This window comes from Scomber japonicus, chromosome 8 (assembly GCF_027409825.1).
Source record: "Scomber japonicus isolate fScoJap1 chromosome 8, fScoJap1.pri, whole genome shotgun sequence".
Lineage (NCBI taxonomy): Eukaryota > Metazoa > Chordata > Actinopteri > Scombriformes > Scombridae > Scomber > Scomber japonicus.
Genome location: NC_070585.1, coordinates 26497524 through 26515896, shown reverse-complemented (window position 1 = coordinate 26515896; position 18373 = coordinate 26497524). Strand labels below are relative to the sequence as shown.

General features: G+C 38.5%; 1 protein-coding gene across 1 annotated transcript in view; it reads left to right on the top strand.

The window, feature by feature from the left end:
- Positions 1-15592: 15592 nt before the first annotated feature.
- The window catches only part of fstl5 (follistatin-like 5), a 140212-nt gene continuing 137431 nt past the window's right edge, over positions 15593-18373 (top strand). Inside the window, exons 1-3 of the mRNA XM_053323687.1 lie at positions 15593-15657; positions 17770-17787; positions 17897-17991. Of these exons, the coding sequence (XP_053179662.1) occupies positions 15593-15657; positions 17770-17787; positions 17897-17991 (178 nt within the window). The remainder of the gene's footprint in view (positions 15658-17769; positions 17788-17896; positions 17992-18373) is intronic.

The following is an 18373-nucleotide window of genomic DNA, read 5'->3' as shown; positions in this document are numbered from 1 at the left end:
ACACTGCTTAGTCTTAGTCTTGACTAATCAAAATGATCTTTATGGATACCACTAGAGGTAAGAGAGAAAATATGTTCTTTTGTAATTTGAACCATGAAATTGAATATGAACCTACTCTTTATTAATATTTCAAACAATTCTCAGTTTGGATTTTGTCTTTGTTGAAAGGACCCACTTGTATTGACCCTGAATTTAATCAGAGAAGATTTGCTGATGCTCTTCCTTTCTGAGCGAAGCCTGGTTTCACATTCACAGTTACATCACACCTGGGAGCTGCCCATTATAGCTGTAGTGACTTCACTGGAGCAATCTGGAGAGTAAAACACTTTCATAATGGTACCATTGGTACTATTTTTATGGTATTTACGTCTCGAATTTTCCCCATGTACTTTTTCTCTGGCCAAAAACTCTTGGTACAGATGGTCACTGTCCCCATCTGTAACCATCAGACTATAGCCATTTAAAATGTAGGGGTCAAATTTCAAAAGCAGCAGAGGTCATGAAGTCATATTTGCGTATATACTGTAAACAGTTGAGAAAATTGTCAGTTCTTCCTGTTAAAAATCAGTTAAAAAAAAAAAATAAAACTGTTAAGGTTTCATCTCTCAATAGCTCAGCCCCAACCCTCCTTAACAATAGCACATCTGACATTGCCTTCCCTTTTTCCATCTCCCCTCTTCCCACACTTAGCTAAGCTTTAACCGCTGCCAACTCACATCTGTGTCTCTGTGTCTGTCTTTGTTGTTCTCCTCTTCAATATGTGGAATCTTTATTGTGCAGTAGACCCACACACATTGAGATATGTTATCCCGCTGCCACGTTAAGAGACACTACCTCCTGACATTCTTATGTCTCTTGGCAAGAAGGGGGTTTATTTGATGACATGAAAACCAGCTTTTTCTCTATCGTGCTCATTGCATTTCACTTTTATAGGGGTCCACTGTTGCGGTAAGTCAACAAAAAGAAAAACCCCTTTTTTATCCCTTGAAGATGAAAACAGTTATAATGTGGTTTAGATTATTAGTATGTGTTTAAATTGCAGTCATGATGTATGACAGTGTCTACCCTTTGTGCATTGGATTCAAACTGTTAACATTTCTGCTGGATCATATTTCTTTTTCCTTTGCTTCAGGGATCAATCTCAGGCTGCAGTCTGATGCTTTGTCTTCTGACTTTTCAAACAGCTCTAGATTTCTGAAGCATGACCTCTTCTACTCCATGTCTTGATTGAGCTCCAAGTGGATTGTTAAATTGTTATTGTCATAACTCATTTCATACAGTACGGCAGAACAAGACTTTTTGTATCTACTTTTGAAGCCAAGGCTGGGAGGAATATTGAGGCGGCTCTCTCTCTTTGTCTCGGTGCTCTTTGGCAGATGGTCAGACCATAATAGAAGTAGCAAAAACCTTAAGGTTGAGGGTCAATAGGCTCTGGGTTACTGCTAATCCTGTCAATGTGCTGTGAAGAGGCTGAAGGCAAGTGAGGCTTGAGGTATTGTAAAAGATGTTTGAGTGGGTGGGGGTGCTTGTTGGCAGTGCTGGCCAAGGCTAGATAGGACAAGTAACAGTCTGTCTTGGAGATAATAATGTTGTTGTTTGCTGTTTGTTGGAAGCACTTGATACTAGGTGAAATGAGTGTTTGGGTGGTCTGGCCATGCGTTGCATTGTAATGGCATCACAGGTCATGGTTCACTGTTCACCGCCACTGTGGCCAAGTGTGACAGCATTGTTCTGGGCACAGTACAGTAAATCACATCAGTCAGATTATGTAATGATTGTTAACAATGGGAGAGCCATATGCCCCTGCCAGAGTTGTAGCGACAGCCTGTACTTCACGACATTTGGAATGGTCTATAAATTAAATGCCTATAAAGGAAAAGTCAAGGTCTTTCCTGCCACTGCCTCGTATGTAGAGACTCTTGCCATCATAAATGATTGTAATGTGGACCATATAATGTCCAAGTCCCCTCTGTCAAACCTTTGTCAAACAGAACTTATGGGTGCACTCTGGAGTTCCTGCGTAGAACGGTCCTAAAACCTCCGCTTGGCGAAACGACAGTCGGAAATATTTTGTGTTGTCGTGGTGCTCACTCATGCTCTTAATTGTTAATAATTGTGGCTTTTGGTTGAATCCGAGGGTACAATTCAAGCTGATAGTACACAGTAGGCTGTTTATAATTCTCAGATGTTGTGCCAAACCAGACAGAAATCCTGTGCATGACAAAAGATATATTAGAATCACTTCATTTTCGCACTGGGTGGTTATTCAGAGCTGTAATGAATAATGTGCAGGCTCTGAGGATGAATTAGTTCAAATTTTCATACAGTACAAACTGGCAGCCAGGGACTGGTCACAGTGTGCTATCTGGCATTTCTTAGCAGACTGCCTGGGTGGATCAAAGACAAATGATATACTCTCAGAAAATCCAGAGCCCTTTTACAAGTGCTAGAAATCTTTAGAAGCAAAGAATACAGTCGCAAAATTTCACTGCAAGTTTAAATAGATCCTAGTGTTTTGGTAAAGTTACTTAATTAACTTCAAATATATGTAAATGTAAGCACAAAGTAATGATTTAATTTAATAAAACAGCTTCAAAAACATGCAACTGCAAATGTGTTGCTGATTACATTTACTAATGTGTAATTATAATATTTTTAATAAAAAAGCAAATATTACCCAGTTCAGTAAAATCCATTATTTCCAGTGGTGTTTGCTCATGGAATATGTTAGGAGTGCATCTCTCTATCTAGCTTGCAGAAGACATTTCATCTACATTTTCTTTATTTGTATGTCTCAGACTAGACAGAAAATAAATAAAAAGAAAAATGTGATGCTGACAATGACAAATCCTGTTACAGACATCACATAGAAGTGTGACCCTGGTCCATCTATAGTCCTGCTGAGAACAAAGGAGGGTGCTATGTTAGAACCACATCAGAAGCTCATTAGTGTTCCAGTGATTGACCAGCTGAACTCTCATTACCCTCACGACTTTCGTATTGTTTTCCCTGCTCTAAATCCCTTTGCTTATTCACCAGACTCACACAGTTGACACCACACATATACAATGTAAGAGTTAAATGGGACTAAAATGAAAAGCTGGTGTTCTATAGCACTGAAATACCTGCCTTGCTTTGTTTCTGATGTTGTTGAATTCTGGTTAAGCAGCTACATTCTTATTGCGAAGATCATTGAAATTCAGCATTTGATTTCAAAACTTTCTCATCCTATCCTTTTGCACTGCCTGCAAAGATGTATAGCAGATTAACTTTGAAAATGATTTAGCTCTTGGGTTCTGCAGTCACTGCCAGGGCAGGAAAAAAGTAACTCTTTCTCATCCACTATTGCCATCCTTACTGGCTCACACATTCCCATATTCCCACACTCCCTTATTCAGCCTAACAGGGGTAGAGTATATAAAAATGTAATTAAATTAGAGCTCTGAGTATAAGAAAGATGGCTGTCATGTAGGCACAAAAAGAGAGGAAACTCACTCACACACACACACACACACACACACACACACACACACGCACACACATGACACAATGAACACATTCCCAGGATGTATTCGTGACGTTCTTGTACATGAAGGCCTTACTGACTGCGGTATAACTGTGGGGATTTAGAGGGGAGACACAATACGGCAGCATAAGTTCAAAGCTCAGTGTAATCACATTTTATGCGTTTGGATAGATATCTGAATGAAACAGATAACAGCCTCATAAAAAGAATGGGATAATGAATTATGTCATCACAACATTCAGCCAACACATTTACACAAGGGCCTATCTCCTTTATCTGTTATCTGGTGGCACAGGGATGCACTTCTGTTATCCGCTCAGCATTTTGAGCTGTGCTTCCTGTCTAATGAGTCGGGGATATCAGAGCAGCAGTATCCTAAAGGGTTCAGAAGCGGGGTTGTAGACGGCAAGTAGCCTCTTTGAAGTCTAGTAACTGTGAAGGTTCACAGATCCAAAGAGGTCTGCAATGATTATCAAATGAGGCAGTGAATTCAGAGACTAGATGGGTTTGAATTATGACGCCAGTGTTTCCGATATTCTTTTGTGCTGGAATTCGATATTTTCAAAGAACCATACTTGTGTTTTTGTATGTTTTATCCAATTAAGTACAACTCATGCATACTTTCATTACTATGTAAATACTATTTATAGTGTTGATAATTGCTGTAGCGATAATACACTTGAAAATAGCCTTGAGAGTAAGCTATTCAACACAAAAAACATTCACAAATGATGTTACTGCTAGTGCAACTACATCCCTCACAGGCTTCCCACCAGCAAACCCAAACCCAATTATTTACATTATATATAATTATATCAATTACAGAGTCAATTACAGAGTTCATTCTCAACCTTGCAAACATCAGTAGACCAAAACTATCTCAACTTAATGTTCATTTGGTTGCTGTACAGTTGGTGTATTATATTTGATCACGTATGCACCCTGATTCATGTTATTTTAGAAGTTTCTTTAGTTTGGCACTGATGTCACAGCTTCCTCACAAACACTTGCCAAACAATCCTAAACCACATTGAAAGAGGTGTCCAGATAATCTGACTGCAATATCATGCAGTCTAATTTAGGCCAAGGTGTCAAGTTTAATAAATTATCTATCAGAAAATCTGAAAAAAAGATAAAACTGAAAAAAAGCTACACAACCAACTTTAAATGCCTCACATAATACAATAAAGTAAGAAAGAAAAAGAAAGAAAAAGAAAGAAAAGCAAAGCCACACTTTTTTCTTTTTTAAAAAAAAGAGCCCTTTTCAACTCTTTTTTCATATTGTAGCCACCGTTGCTCATTATCTTGCTATGAATAGCACTTGGATAATGAAGACTTACTCTTCCGCTGGCATTTTACCCATTTGAACAGTAAGGTACAGTTAAAAGAGGTGGCTTAAAGGTGAGCTTCAGTCAATTAATCTGTCATGAAAACACTGATCTCTCTCTGAAAAAAGTAAAGTACATCAAAAAGACCTGATTGTGCCTCCACAGTGTCATTGACCCTCTTCATTTCACTCTTTAAGCATCAGCCATTCTATATTATTCCTACAATCAGCAGGGACCACTAATTGTTTTAGACACTGCAGCATAACCTAAAGGTCACATATGAGTTGGACTGCTTTGAAGCATGAGCTAAATTTGCTGGATGTAAATGTGCCTTACGAAAGTTGAGATCATGAGAAGATTAAAGGCTGCATACAAAGCTGAAACCCTGCTAGCTGTCAGCAGATACAGCTGCCTGCACAGCTGGGTGTCTGCAGAGGAAGGGCTCTTATGACAAAAAGACGTTGTACATCCTCTCACCAAAACATCTTTCAACATGTCATTATGGATGAATGGCCGGTGATTACACAATGATAATTTTGTCAGGAGGTGGCTTCGAACTACCTAATTCTGGGTTGATGAGAAAAGTGTTCATGTTGCCTCATTCTTTAGAGAGAAGGAGGCGGTGATGAGATGTGTCAAGTCAGTATGTGAAACCTATGCAAAGTTTATTTCTGGTTGAGTTGGTTCAAATATATGTGTGATATTTGGATATGTTCATTGGACCTTTTCCAAAGGGTTGCTGAAGTTGTTTCTGGTCAGGGGCGGATCTAGAACATTTTTGATGGGGGGGTTCAGGCTGGGGCACAGTCTCAGGAAGGAACGGTGGCACATAATTTATAAAGAACATGTAAAAAGAACAAAAGGGTAAAAATTAAATAAAATACAGATCTAGACTCAAATTATAATAAATGATACAGTATTGATGCCCAAACTGCTCATTTGCACTGAAGGTTTACCCACCTTCCTAGTTTTGATGAGCTCATTCACTCAGACATAGTGCTTGAATGAACCCCAGTGATGAACACCAAAGTCACAACAGAGGGACAGGAGCGAGTCTAGACTGGATGAAGTGAAGATTATGCCAATGAAATAATTTGGCAAATATCAAATCACAGCAAATTATTTGTTTTGGATAAGAAAATAATTCTACTAGTAAAACATAAATATCAACCAAGTACATTCCAACAGTGGTGGTGGGGGGGGGGGGGGCACCAGGGGGGGTCGGTACAGTCATCAGGTAAAACAACATTTTAGTTCTGTTTTCCCTTCCTTCGCCCCCATCCAAACTCCTGTACTTGTTTCCTTGCTGTGTGAATTAATACATTCATGCTCTATACAAGTTGTTGCTGTCTCAAGGCTTGTGTTTGACCAGTCAGTGACCTTTACTGTTACAAACTCTACCTGATAGTTCTTGAACCATCAGAAGGTACAACCTTGGGATCACAAACTTTTTTTTGCGAAGCAGGAACTATGACCCATAAGGAAAAAGGATCCTGTGGTTCAAATGCAGGAAAGGCTCTTTTCCAGGGTTCACGGAAGCAAAACCACTTGGCATTATGGATTTTACTGAAGGCTGAATGTTACTATTGCCTACTGATATCACAGAAATATTCAGTCCATGACTCATTTTCATTCTAGCAGTTCAGAGCAATTGGTATATGGTAAGGTTTTTCACCATACTATTGCAAGAGGCTACCTTAAAAGTTCATGCTTGACCTTGGAAACAGTAATTTGACAATACTATCCCAACACAAGGTCTTAGCATAAGGAGTTTTTTCACATGTCATGTTCATACTGAACATTACCTACCTAGATTGTGATCAATGGAGAAGATGAGGCACAAAAACCACAGTCCACAAGTTGATGTCAGGTTTGTCAGAGTTAATCAAATCAAGTGGTTATCTTTGATAGTTACGGTCTCTTTACTCCCACCTTGTATTTCCCCCGACAGTGTTTCCATGACGAGAAACACAGAAGGAATCTGTCCTAGAAAGATTGTAAGTTGATTTTCTAACTCACTGCTCAAACCTCATATTAGTTTCAGATAAATGTGTATGTTTTGCACAGAACGAGGACCGTGGATTTTGTCCCCCATCACTTACGTTGCATTCAGACTGAAAACAAGCCTGTATTAAAACAACGCAAGGTTGTGTTGTATAAGTGAGACAATAAAATACAATCCAGGAAGTCATTTAAAGGCTTATTGATGCTAAAATACTCTCACACAGGATTTTTCACCTCTGGAAAAGTTATTGCTGCTGCAGCTTTTTCACATTTTGTCCCGGCAATTGAGACGTAAACAGCAGGATCACAGTATTCACAAAGAAATCCACAAGGAATGTGCACTTGCAACTATGTGGCTGGCCAATTTTGCTGGATGATATTGTGTTGCATTGCAGTAAAAATTGAACCTGGTTGGCACCCCCACTGCATCAACATGCTAACGCCCATTCAAATTAATGACAGGGCTGCAGAGAATAAGTAGTAGAAGAAGAAGAAGGGGAGTAGTTGGTTTGAATGCAACTTTACACTGCGAGCGCATAAGGAACATATCTCTTTGTTGCTAGTATAAACGGGAGGAATGAAACAATCAAACCCAAATTGTTTTAATGGAACCAGACTATCTTTACTAGTTTTAGGCCAGATCTGAAAAAAGAACATACATTTTAAGAATCTGAAGAATATGTAACGTGACTTTTCCATCCATTGATTATTAATTATTTGTGCTTGTTGCAAGCTATGTGACTTTGGTTACAAAATGAACAAGCTACTGCTTCTCTTACGTTATTAATTGATACCAGAAACTAACTGACACTATGACACAAAACCCTCTGCCTGACTCATACGACAAATGATACATAGTATTTCAGTATGTCATATTTCATCTCTTTTATTTGCTTGTTCCTATTTAGGGTATCCAGAGTCAATCCCTGCATGCACTTGGCAACGGATTGATTGGCAGTTGCTCTGGGAATGGTGCATGAAGTACCAGCCTTGTTGTCAGTATTAGGTAACATCTTTGATTAGTCTGAAAGTGAATCAAAGAGTGTTGTATAACCACCTGCAAGTGAGCTGAGAATCATAATGGCTTCTTTTTTTAAAGGTGAATAAAATAATCTGATCCTGTAAAAGCTTACAGCTGATATACTGTTCAACTTTAATTTATGGTTTATAGCATGTGTACCTGTACATTTTATTGCATAGAGTTATGAGGCTGGCGTTTGGAAATATGAGATTTATAAAATAAAAAGTGTCATTGTACAAGTGCTACTTTCTCTATATTACATATTGGTCAAATATCAAATTGTCGTCTTTTCAAAAAAAAACAAAAAAACATAATCCCTTGTTTATACTACTGACCAGTGTGTAGTTTCACCACCGACATTTGGGGTTGAGTACTTTGCCCAGGGGGAATCTCGGCAGTATTTTCTGAAGGAGTGGAGATTGTTGCCCCTTTTAGTTCAAACACCCAGTTCCTCTGAGCTGGTCTGAGAATATAAACTCACAACCTCACATTCACCAGCCAAGTTCTGTAACCTCTAGGCAAGTGCTGCCCCTTTTTATGAAGTCACTTTGCCATTTTATTCACTGCCTTGGTTACTGAAAGTCTTGCTCAAAACAGAAATGTGGAGTGGTCTGTTTAAGTTACTTGCTATTTGTTTTTTTCCCCTCCAGAACCCACAAAAAAACAGCAGTGAAATGCTTTTGTCGCCTTATGCAAAACATTCAAACCGCAAGTGTTTCACTTTCACGCACATCATAAATGTGCGGACTACAGAGGCAGCTGATGTTTCCTTGATACACCAAAATAATAACCAAGCAGTAGTATGCTATAAGATATACTTAAAAACGATCCATACAAACCCCGTGCATGAAGACTAGTCTATATAAGACACTAATTTAAGCATGTATGACATTCAAAGTCATCCCTCTGTTCCTTTGTTCAAAAGAACTGCTTTATCTGAGAGATGCGTTTTCAGCACAGAGTTTGCAGCATTTGTAGGGGAGGAAGGACCAAACGGAAGCACTACCCTTGGGGAAGAGTGTCGCCTGTGGTTTTGGACGTGCTTTGAACTTGAAGGAGTCCTTTATCAGTATACAGTGCTGCCGGGGATGTATGAGTATGAGAAGTGCCATGATAACTCTGCCAAATAAGACATGCTGCGGCAGGGTGCTTGGGCAGCAAACACACAGCAGATGCTCCAGTGTTCTCCAGATATCTCAGAGACAAACTGTAGTACTCCAGCCAAATTGATCCGTACATAAAAATACCGCTGAGCGTGCTTAAAGAGATCTGCCCACAGGGGGTCAGGGATGTGTCAGCTGAAGCATATGGTGAAAGAAGGGGGGGCAGGGGTGCAGAGCAGTTTATCTGCTGACTTCAAGTTCCCCTCCAGTGACCTCACTGACAATTTGAATAATTTCAAACAAGCCTCTCTCGGAAATCATTGGTTTACTGAGCAAACTGGAAGCACCAGCTCATCGCTGCTCATTGAAACAGACTGAAGTGCCCCTACTGCAATCCATTCACTGAAACTGTACAGGTGGGCTTTATTTTGACTGGAAATGGGCCTAGTTAAGACAATGTGTTTTTTCCTATACCGAGGCCAACCAGTTTTGAAGTTTTGAAACATGAAGCATACAGTAGATAAGCTATAGTTGACATTTTTTCATACAGATTTATAACTTTTGAAAATGAAATCTCTGTCTGCATCATGAGCAATCTCCACTAAATCAGCAGCCTTTGCCTCAGCTTTTGCTGTCTGCTTGGGAAGCTGCACAGAAACTCACCTCTCCTTCTTTTTAGGCAATTTTATCTACATACACCTGCTGGATAAGTATTGAATGAAACATGAGAATATGAAATGAAAAAAGTAAATGATTGACAATGTCCAGTCAAAAGTTTGGAAACACCGTCCAATGTGTCTAAAATGTTGACTGGTACTGTAATAATTCCTCCTGTTCATACTGGTTATTAAAAGATCCACATCAAATGTAAGTGATAGAGGGCAAAACTTTGAAACCCAAAATTTTGTGTTAAACTGCATTTAAAAGTTCATGTGATGCTAATATGAGGTTTCAGCAGTCTGAGTTAATCACATCAAATGGATATCTGCTGTTTGTTTTTAGCATCAAATTTCCTCTTTGGCAATATAAAGACCATGACATTGAAATGTATCTACTCAATTTTACTAATTTGGACAGCTGAAACTCCATATCAGATTCAGATAAAATACATTTTTGCACAGATAGAGCACAGTCGATTTTTGCCCTATCACGTAAATTCTATATAAGTGTATAATGAAGGGATCTTCCATTGGTCAGAATAAACAGGAGGAATGATTACAGCAAGAAAAACATATTTCAATGCTCATTTGAACACCTGACTGTTGTTTTAAGACAGACTTGAAAAACTGGGAACCTATCCTTTAATGAGGTCTTTGCTGTTAATAAGCCTATATCTTATTGACAAACATTGGGTATTTTTCCATATATGAGTACACCATCATCCAACTTAATGGGGATGGATTTTAAATACAAAAACATTAAAAATATGTTTTACTGGTAGTTAATGTTGTGAACATGATCATTTTCCATTTCAACACTTATCCCTTTAAACGTTTACTTCGGCAAAAGTATTATCAGCAAAAAGTAGTTTAAGTATTGCAGTAACCATAGTAGTTTGGCCCCACTGACAGATATATTAGTATATATGGTGAAGCATCAGTGTGTAAGCAGCATGTTACTTTTGTAGCTGCTGGATTTGGAGCTAGTTTGAACTACTTTATATACACTTAGTCAGTGGTTTCCAACCTCGGGGTCGGCCCTCTCAAGGGTAACAAGATAAATCTGCCAGGTCATGTTCACATACATCTGAAATGTGACATTGACACTGCTGTGTGTTAAGCTGTTGTTAAGAAAGTATTTTTAAAATAACAAATAAATAATAAAGTAACCTTAAAATTAGAATTCATCACATGTAAAAAGTATTTTTGGCTGTATTGTCATCTTGGCTTAGAGTCTTGAGGTCTGGATGTCAATTGTATTCTTATTGATGCAAACTAGAACAGTCTTTGTCACTATTAATTTTCTAAATGCTCTGATTGACATAATTAACATGCTGTTAGCTAATCACTCCAACAATACACACACACTCACACACACTCACACGCACACAGCACTTTATAATTATGGCAGTAATGGTTTGATAAAAGTTGCTCTTTCTGTTTAAATATTTCAGGGTTGCAGTAAGTGGAGAATATTTGTAAAAAATGTTAAACCTACCATCATTCATCATTACACACATTAACCACTTAACGCACGCTGTTCCGTTTACGGAACGGGACGGATGTTAGGAGGTAGCCACAAGTTCTTCTGGATGTTTTAAACACCAACCCTTAAACATATATATTCATGCCGTACATCGTTGGAAAGCTTAGATTGTCATGATTCATTCAAGATCACTCACGACTTATATGGTTGCTCACAGCCGTAAAAGTATTAGCGATTAGCTCGGCTAGCCCCTGAGCTAAGTAAGAAAAGCTATAATGCCTACATACCTTCAAAGTCTTCCCTTTATCCACAACGATCATCTTATGACTCAGGACTTTCTGTACAGCTCGCCAAATATCCATTCTTGTGAAATATGAAATCCGTTTCCATAAAACCAAAATACTTTCCTCAATATGTCCATGTATTTAGTCCAACACGTAACGTAATAACACAAATAACAAACCATATACGGTCCGTTTACGTCATTTCCTGACCTGCACGTTCATCTCAGAGTACACGTGACTAGATATTTGGACTGCATGAAGCCAAGACCTGTGGCTGTGGCCTCATTGTGTCTATATCCTGCTGAGAGGTCCCTGAATGTCTGTACACATGTCATTGTAAAGGCAAACCTATGGGCGAGTAAACAACCCCATCATTGTAACCTCTGCCACTCTTTGTCAGTAAGTCACAGAATCACACAGACACTTTTACAAGAATCCTGAGAGTGTTTCCTTTCCAATGATACCAGACACATCTCTGAGTCTCAAACTATGTGGGATCTGTGCTGCTCACAACTTGGACATGTCGTTTAGGCTAACAGCATAAAAAACAGGGGCGTGTGTTAAGTGGTTAAAACAACATTTTATTTACACTACACTCATTAAATAAAGATTTTCTTTTTCTTTTTCTTTTTTTTGGCAAAAAAATAGCCCAATTGCCCAAACACCCCCCTGTGTTTACGTGAAATGGTTCAGTCCTGTCTCCAAACCAGGTGCAGCGCTCTCGAGCAGTAAATTGTCAGTGAGGAGGAGGAGTGAGGAAGAGCTACATGAGCATATGTCTCAAAAACGTCATACAATGCGGTCAGGTTTCCAAAAACGAAAAGTAAAGAAAAGAAATAGAGACAACTGAGTGAGAGGGCAACAATATGTCCCCATATTTTCCATTAAAAAAGGTGGGTGTGCTCTATTAACATGTTAGCTAAGTTTAGTCCACAGTGAAACAGGCTAATGTTAGTTTTGCTCCACTTACATTAGTTACTGGGGATGGTTAATAATAGCTGGCAGTTAATCAATGCAGGTAAACGTTTTGCAGCTATTCATACTAAAGCAGTTGTCCTTGCTCCTGGTGCCAGGGCCAAACAGATGGATCTTCAGGCTCTTCAGTCCTGCCACCCTCCATTATAATGAATCAGCCTTTCTGGTAACTGAAGGAGGTGAGCAGCATTGTGTTGAATGATATGCTACTGAGCATAACTGAAGTGGGTCTGTGGGAAGTTATAATTATGAAAAAAAAAGAAAAATGATTTAAGTACTGTGTAAAGTGAATTCAGACATTTTCTTCTAAACACATTAAATAGGTCAGACATGTATTTCTAAAAAAGGTGTAAAAAGCATTTCAACCATTTAGATTTGAATTGTGGGAACTGTTTCAAGATTTCTGTGTTCAGGATTTAGTGGGCGGGTCTGGAAAACATGCAGAGATGATTGGCATAAACCCGCCTTAGCTGCTGTAGAGGTATAAATATATTCAGTGCACACTACTACTACAGTTAGCCAGTTAGCTGAGTTAGCCGCCAAGCTAGCCGAGTTAACAGCAGAAAGCTCTCAGACATAGGGTCCATGTTTCTGGTAAAGGTGATGACTTTGATTGACAGGTGACACTTGGTAGGGGGCAAGGTTTCAGTGAATTCGGCGGGCACTCCCACAGCGTTTGGGAGCAGAGAAAGAGGCAGATTTTTACACAACTTTGAAGCCTAATTTCATATATTTGGCAATTTTTTTTTTAATCATTAAAATTCGTCAGGGTGGTTAACAACACACTTTTCTGTGGTATGCCAAACTCAGAACACATATTTATTCTTACTTTACACAGACTTTAAATCCTTTTCAATGATAAGACCTGGTTTACTCGATATTATTATTTTATTAGATAATTTAATAAGAGGTTAATTTATATTTATTTCATGTTACTTCCATGTAATAATTTTAGCATTAAGACTAGGCTACATTTAGACTGTAAAAGATAAAAGTATAAAACACATTACTTATAGAGTGCATATCAGTGAATTCCACTGTATGCAGAATGTAACATGCATGTCTGCACAGTGTTATATGTTCTCAGCTCAATGTCAGTAAATATGATGCAGTTAGTGTTGGACTACAAGAAAACACAGGTAGAGTATTTTAAAGCTTTGAATGGATCTGTTGTGCTGTGGATGTGTGGTTACAGCAATTGTGCATGTTTGACGTGGCCTGTGCCTGGTGGTGGGAGGGGGGGCCCAATGTGATATCTTTTCATGGGGCCCAAAATCCATGGTGGCGCCCCTGACTAAATTACTACTGCAGCTAAATCTAGTGCAGCGGGACTGTTGAGCAAGACACTTAAGCTCTGGTAAGCAGCTCAGCTCTATGACAGTTCTGATTGTACTAGACCACTTCCTGATGTAAATCTGCATGACTGGCTGACTTTGAAGCAATCCCATTGCAGAAAAACCCTCATGCATGCTCAGCAAAGTGGATAAATAACAGCGAACAAATAAAAAAAAAAAAAAAGTTATTTTTCCTTCTTGGACTTTCTGCGTGTTGTACTTAAAAAAAAAAAGTATATACCTGCCAAAGTGCTGAAAAGTTGCTGCTACAGGAAAATGATGAATGAATGAAGCTTCAAATGTCATTTCAACACTTGACAGGTTTCAAACACAGTTTGCAAAAATGGCAATCTATTCAGAATAATGTTATGAAGAAAATCGTCTAGCCTGCAGAACAGACTTTGATTTTTAAATGACTGCAAGCGAGCTCACAGGGCCTTTTCTGCTATTTTCTCTCTGTGGTATATCTTGGTTGTTTTTGAGGCAGCGTTAGAATAAAAATAAGATAAGCTAATGTGGCAGGAATGTGACCTTGTGTGTTTTCTAAAGAGTTTATCTATATTGGAGGATGTGACACTATAATTAAGACATAGACAATACTAACAGGATGATCTACTGTACGTTTTAAAGGGAGTGAATAGAGGACTTCAAAAACATCTTGTCTTTGGAATGTCACTTTCATCTCACTTACTTAGTTAAGAGTTTAATTAGTTTAATAGCAGGTGGAACAAGTCTAATCTGAGGCTGAATTGTTGTTTTCAATGTTAAAATGTCAGGAGGGCTGGTACACTGTGTTAATATCTAATGTGAATAACCCAAACCAGCACAATGACCTTGGAAAGTCTTACACCCAGAGTGTTTTAGTGGCTGTTTTTTCACGGTCAGTTGACAGAGCATGCATGTTGTTTTTTTCTCTCATCCTTATTCACACATACTTGGCGCGCTCACACCAGGGAGCTGCATGCTACAACTACACTGTTCATATACTGTTTCCAGTTGAACAGCTCATTGGGAACTTGGCGAGTTGAAAGGTGTAGAACATGGCACACTCTCATGTTGTTACTTTTATGTGGAAGTGAATACAATACAGTGACAAACATTAGAATTTCTGAATCCTGCTTTCTCTGGATTCTCTGGACCCATATTCTCATGTAAATTACTTGGTAATTTGAGTTGTACACACTACACAGTCCTGGAAATGAATAAATAAAACAAAAGGGTGAAAAACCTCAACCTCTAAAAATATGAAGCCAGTGACTGTGGGTTGGAAGTAGTCTTTGCATTTGTTTTAAGGGGACACGACAATCAATTTAGGTTTAGGTAATAGTTTGAGTTTCTCTCTTATTTCTTATATTGATATCACATGTGTGCACTGGATTAGATATATCAAACAGCTGAAAATTGGGTGACTTTAATAGGGCTCTGTTTTGGTAAATGGGACACTCTTCTCTGTCTGCACCACTCTGAGGTTTAAACTTTAAAAATGATGCTTTACATAATAATTTTACAAAGGAAAATCATCTTGTTTTTTCCAAGTACATCCAAAAAGATGTTGTCAAGTGAAAAAGTGAGATTTTCCCTCCTAGTTCTGAGATTTAAATCACTTCGAAATTAGAGTTGTTCCGATACCAGTATCGGAAATGCCTCTGATACTGCCAAAAATGCTGGCATCGGTATTGGTGAGTACTGGAGTCCAGGCACTGATCCGATACCACGTCATTTATTAGAAATAGGATTCTATTTACTGGTTAGCTCCGTTAGCCCTGACACACTTCTTCTTCACTGCTCTTAAAGCAGTTGCGCTATGTTTTAGAGGGGCGAAGAAGAATTGATCACCTGACACCTGTAACAAGGAGCTAATGTTAGCGCATCATGTCTGCGGTTTGGCAGTACTTCACAGTGGATGTTCCCACCAGTAAGACGGTGACGAAGGCGAAGTATGATTTTTTTTTTCTTTCTTTTTTTTTAACACACTGGTATCGGTATCGGTACTCGGTATCGACCGATACCCACAGCACAAGTATCAGAATTGGTATCGGGAGGGGAAATATTGTATCGGAACATCTCTACTTCTAATCAGGCCTAGTTGTGTTGCTTTGTTGAGAGAAAAAAAGCAAAAAGCCTTTCGGTTGTTGTTTGAATATGTGTGAGAGAAATGAGCGGCAGTCATGTAAAACAGATGCTTGAGAGGAGCTGTGGTTTTTGTATTTTGAACACTGGTTTGTTTGGTTCAGTGGCCTTTTTGCTGAAGGCTAAAATATTTAACCTTATGCCATATGGTGTTCTGGTTATTGAAGCTGTATGTTCTCAGTCTTATAGCTGTAGCTTCTCCTACAGTGAGAGAAAAAGACTTTGACATGTTCCCTGTGGATCATCAGCCATATTCAGAATTCCTCATTTCTCACGGGCTTTGTTTAATTATATTTGAGACAAGTTGACTGTAATTGGAAAGCTGTAAATTGCAGAGTTATCAGCAATAAGTCAGAATTAGTCTAAGCTGACTTATAATAGTCATGTGGGAGAGTAGTATTCCTGAACTAAGACCATTTGGGGGGAAAATCATAAATGCATAGCATGTTTTAATTCTGTATTCCTATTTTCCAGAGTTATAACTCACCAAACATGCGTGACAGCTGATAGTAAATTACAATCCATACATTAATTCAAACCAACTAATACCCAGTACGGTGCAGTCATGTAATACACACACACACACATATAGTATCTGTAGGAATGGCTGTATTCCTGCTGTGCTGTTGTTGTGCCAAAAAATCTGCAGAATGAGATGGATTTGGGGGAAGGGGGGCTTGTCAAAACACGATGCATTGTGTACATAGTGAGAAATAGGTGGACTTCATTTGAAAGTCAATGCCAACGCTTAGACTCTGGGGAATTTCAAACCACAAGCTAAAGTTATGATGGCACTCCCTGAAGGGGTACAGGATAAATGTGTGGACTGTTTCTGTCTCTCATGCTTTAAAGACTCATGACATGCAGTATTTACTCAAACACACACTCTCACAGCCACACACAAGGACTTGCACAGTTGCATACAACATCATCAGCATCGATTTGATAGCAGTTAAGTTAAGGTCCATTTACACTTCAAATTATCACAACAATCACATTAGGTTTTTTTCTAATATGAAGCTCTGTATTTAGCTTTTCCTTTTTAATGAGAAGATTTCAGGGTGTATTACATCATGTACACTGCTTTATTATACTGTACTTTTTTGCATCTCAGGCTAGTCCCAAAACGTCCTTGATATTAATAACTATTCTGAATAGGCTTTAAATGGAAAAGGAAAACAGCCTCAGCTTCATTTTGAGCAAACTGCTGTGTATAAATAAATGATAAACCCAGCTGCCAGTTGTTTAGGTGCACTACGCTAAAACTAATGTAGTCTACAATAAATCCTACCCAAATGAACGATATGATGTCGAGTGGAAGAAAAAACCTTTTTTAGGAGGTTTTCAATCAACTTCATGTTATTTATGGATGTATTTTCTTTTGCATTATAGGCAAAGTGTTCTCACTGATATAAATGGGGTAGACGAAATATTAGATGCACGTTTTGCTTCTGCAAACAGATTATATCCTGTTAATAGTGATAATGACACTTTAGTTTTTGTCCAACTTTTGCCTTCAGTTTAATTTCCATCTCATCGCTCTGTGTAGATTGTCATCATCTTAGAGCTCTGTTAATGGTAATGATGCACAAGATGAAAAGAAATAGACTCAATGACAAAGACAATTAACTCACAAACACTGAAAAAACCCAAAACTAAATGATAAAAAAATCCCAATCTCTTTGTCCACTGTAGTCTGGGACAGTAACCATTTAAATTTGCATTGTTCATGCCACAGCAAAGGTCATTTTTACAATTTTAAAGAAAATTAAAATACAGAACAGCTTCCAGATTTAGTAGAAGTACAACTTAAAAGTTATATGTGTGTTACCATAAATGATTTTAATGATTTGTCTTGAGGAACTGTGCTGTACGATGCAGTTAAACTTCTTAAAACTGCGCATATGTCTCTGTCTCAGGCACAGCATCCGCCAAAAGTTAGTCCATTAATAACCCATTTAACACTGGGACGCCACAAAGAAGTTGATTGATTGTGCTAGCAGATATGGTAATCCACCTAGTGTGTCTAAAAGACTGTGTTACCAGAGAAGTGGAGCAGGAGCAGCTGCAGGCAGGGTTCCTACCTGGATCTGGAGACTTTAGAGATGAATATGATCACATTAAAGAGGCAATAAGTACAAGTACAGTTTTCAGTGCCCCATAACACAAAACGACTGTAATACAGCTTGTCTGCAGGGCGTTGGTAAGGCTGTTGATCATAACCAATGTTTTAACGATTACTTCACAAGGTTCAGGGATTTCTGAATTTCTAGACTTGCTCTGGGGTTTAAAAGAAAAATTCCCTGCCCACTACATTATTAAGACTCTTTCAATGCCCCCTACCTGCCACACTGACAGTGACATGAATGTTAGACTTGCATGACAAGACATTTCATCTACATGCAAATAGACTTGTTTGATAAAGAATAAAATATGAAATGCCAATTTCTCAAAAGGATTAAACAAAGAAATAGCATCTGTTGCATAAAGTAGATAAACAAGATACTTTATATCTGCTCATGA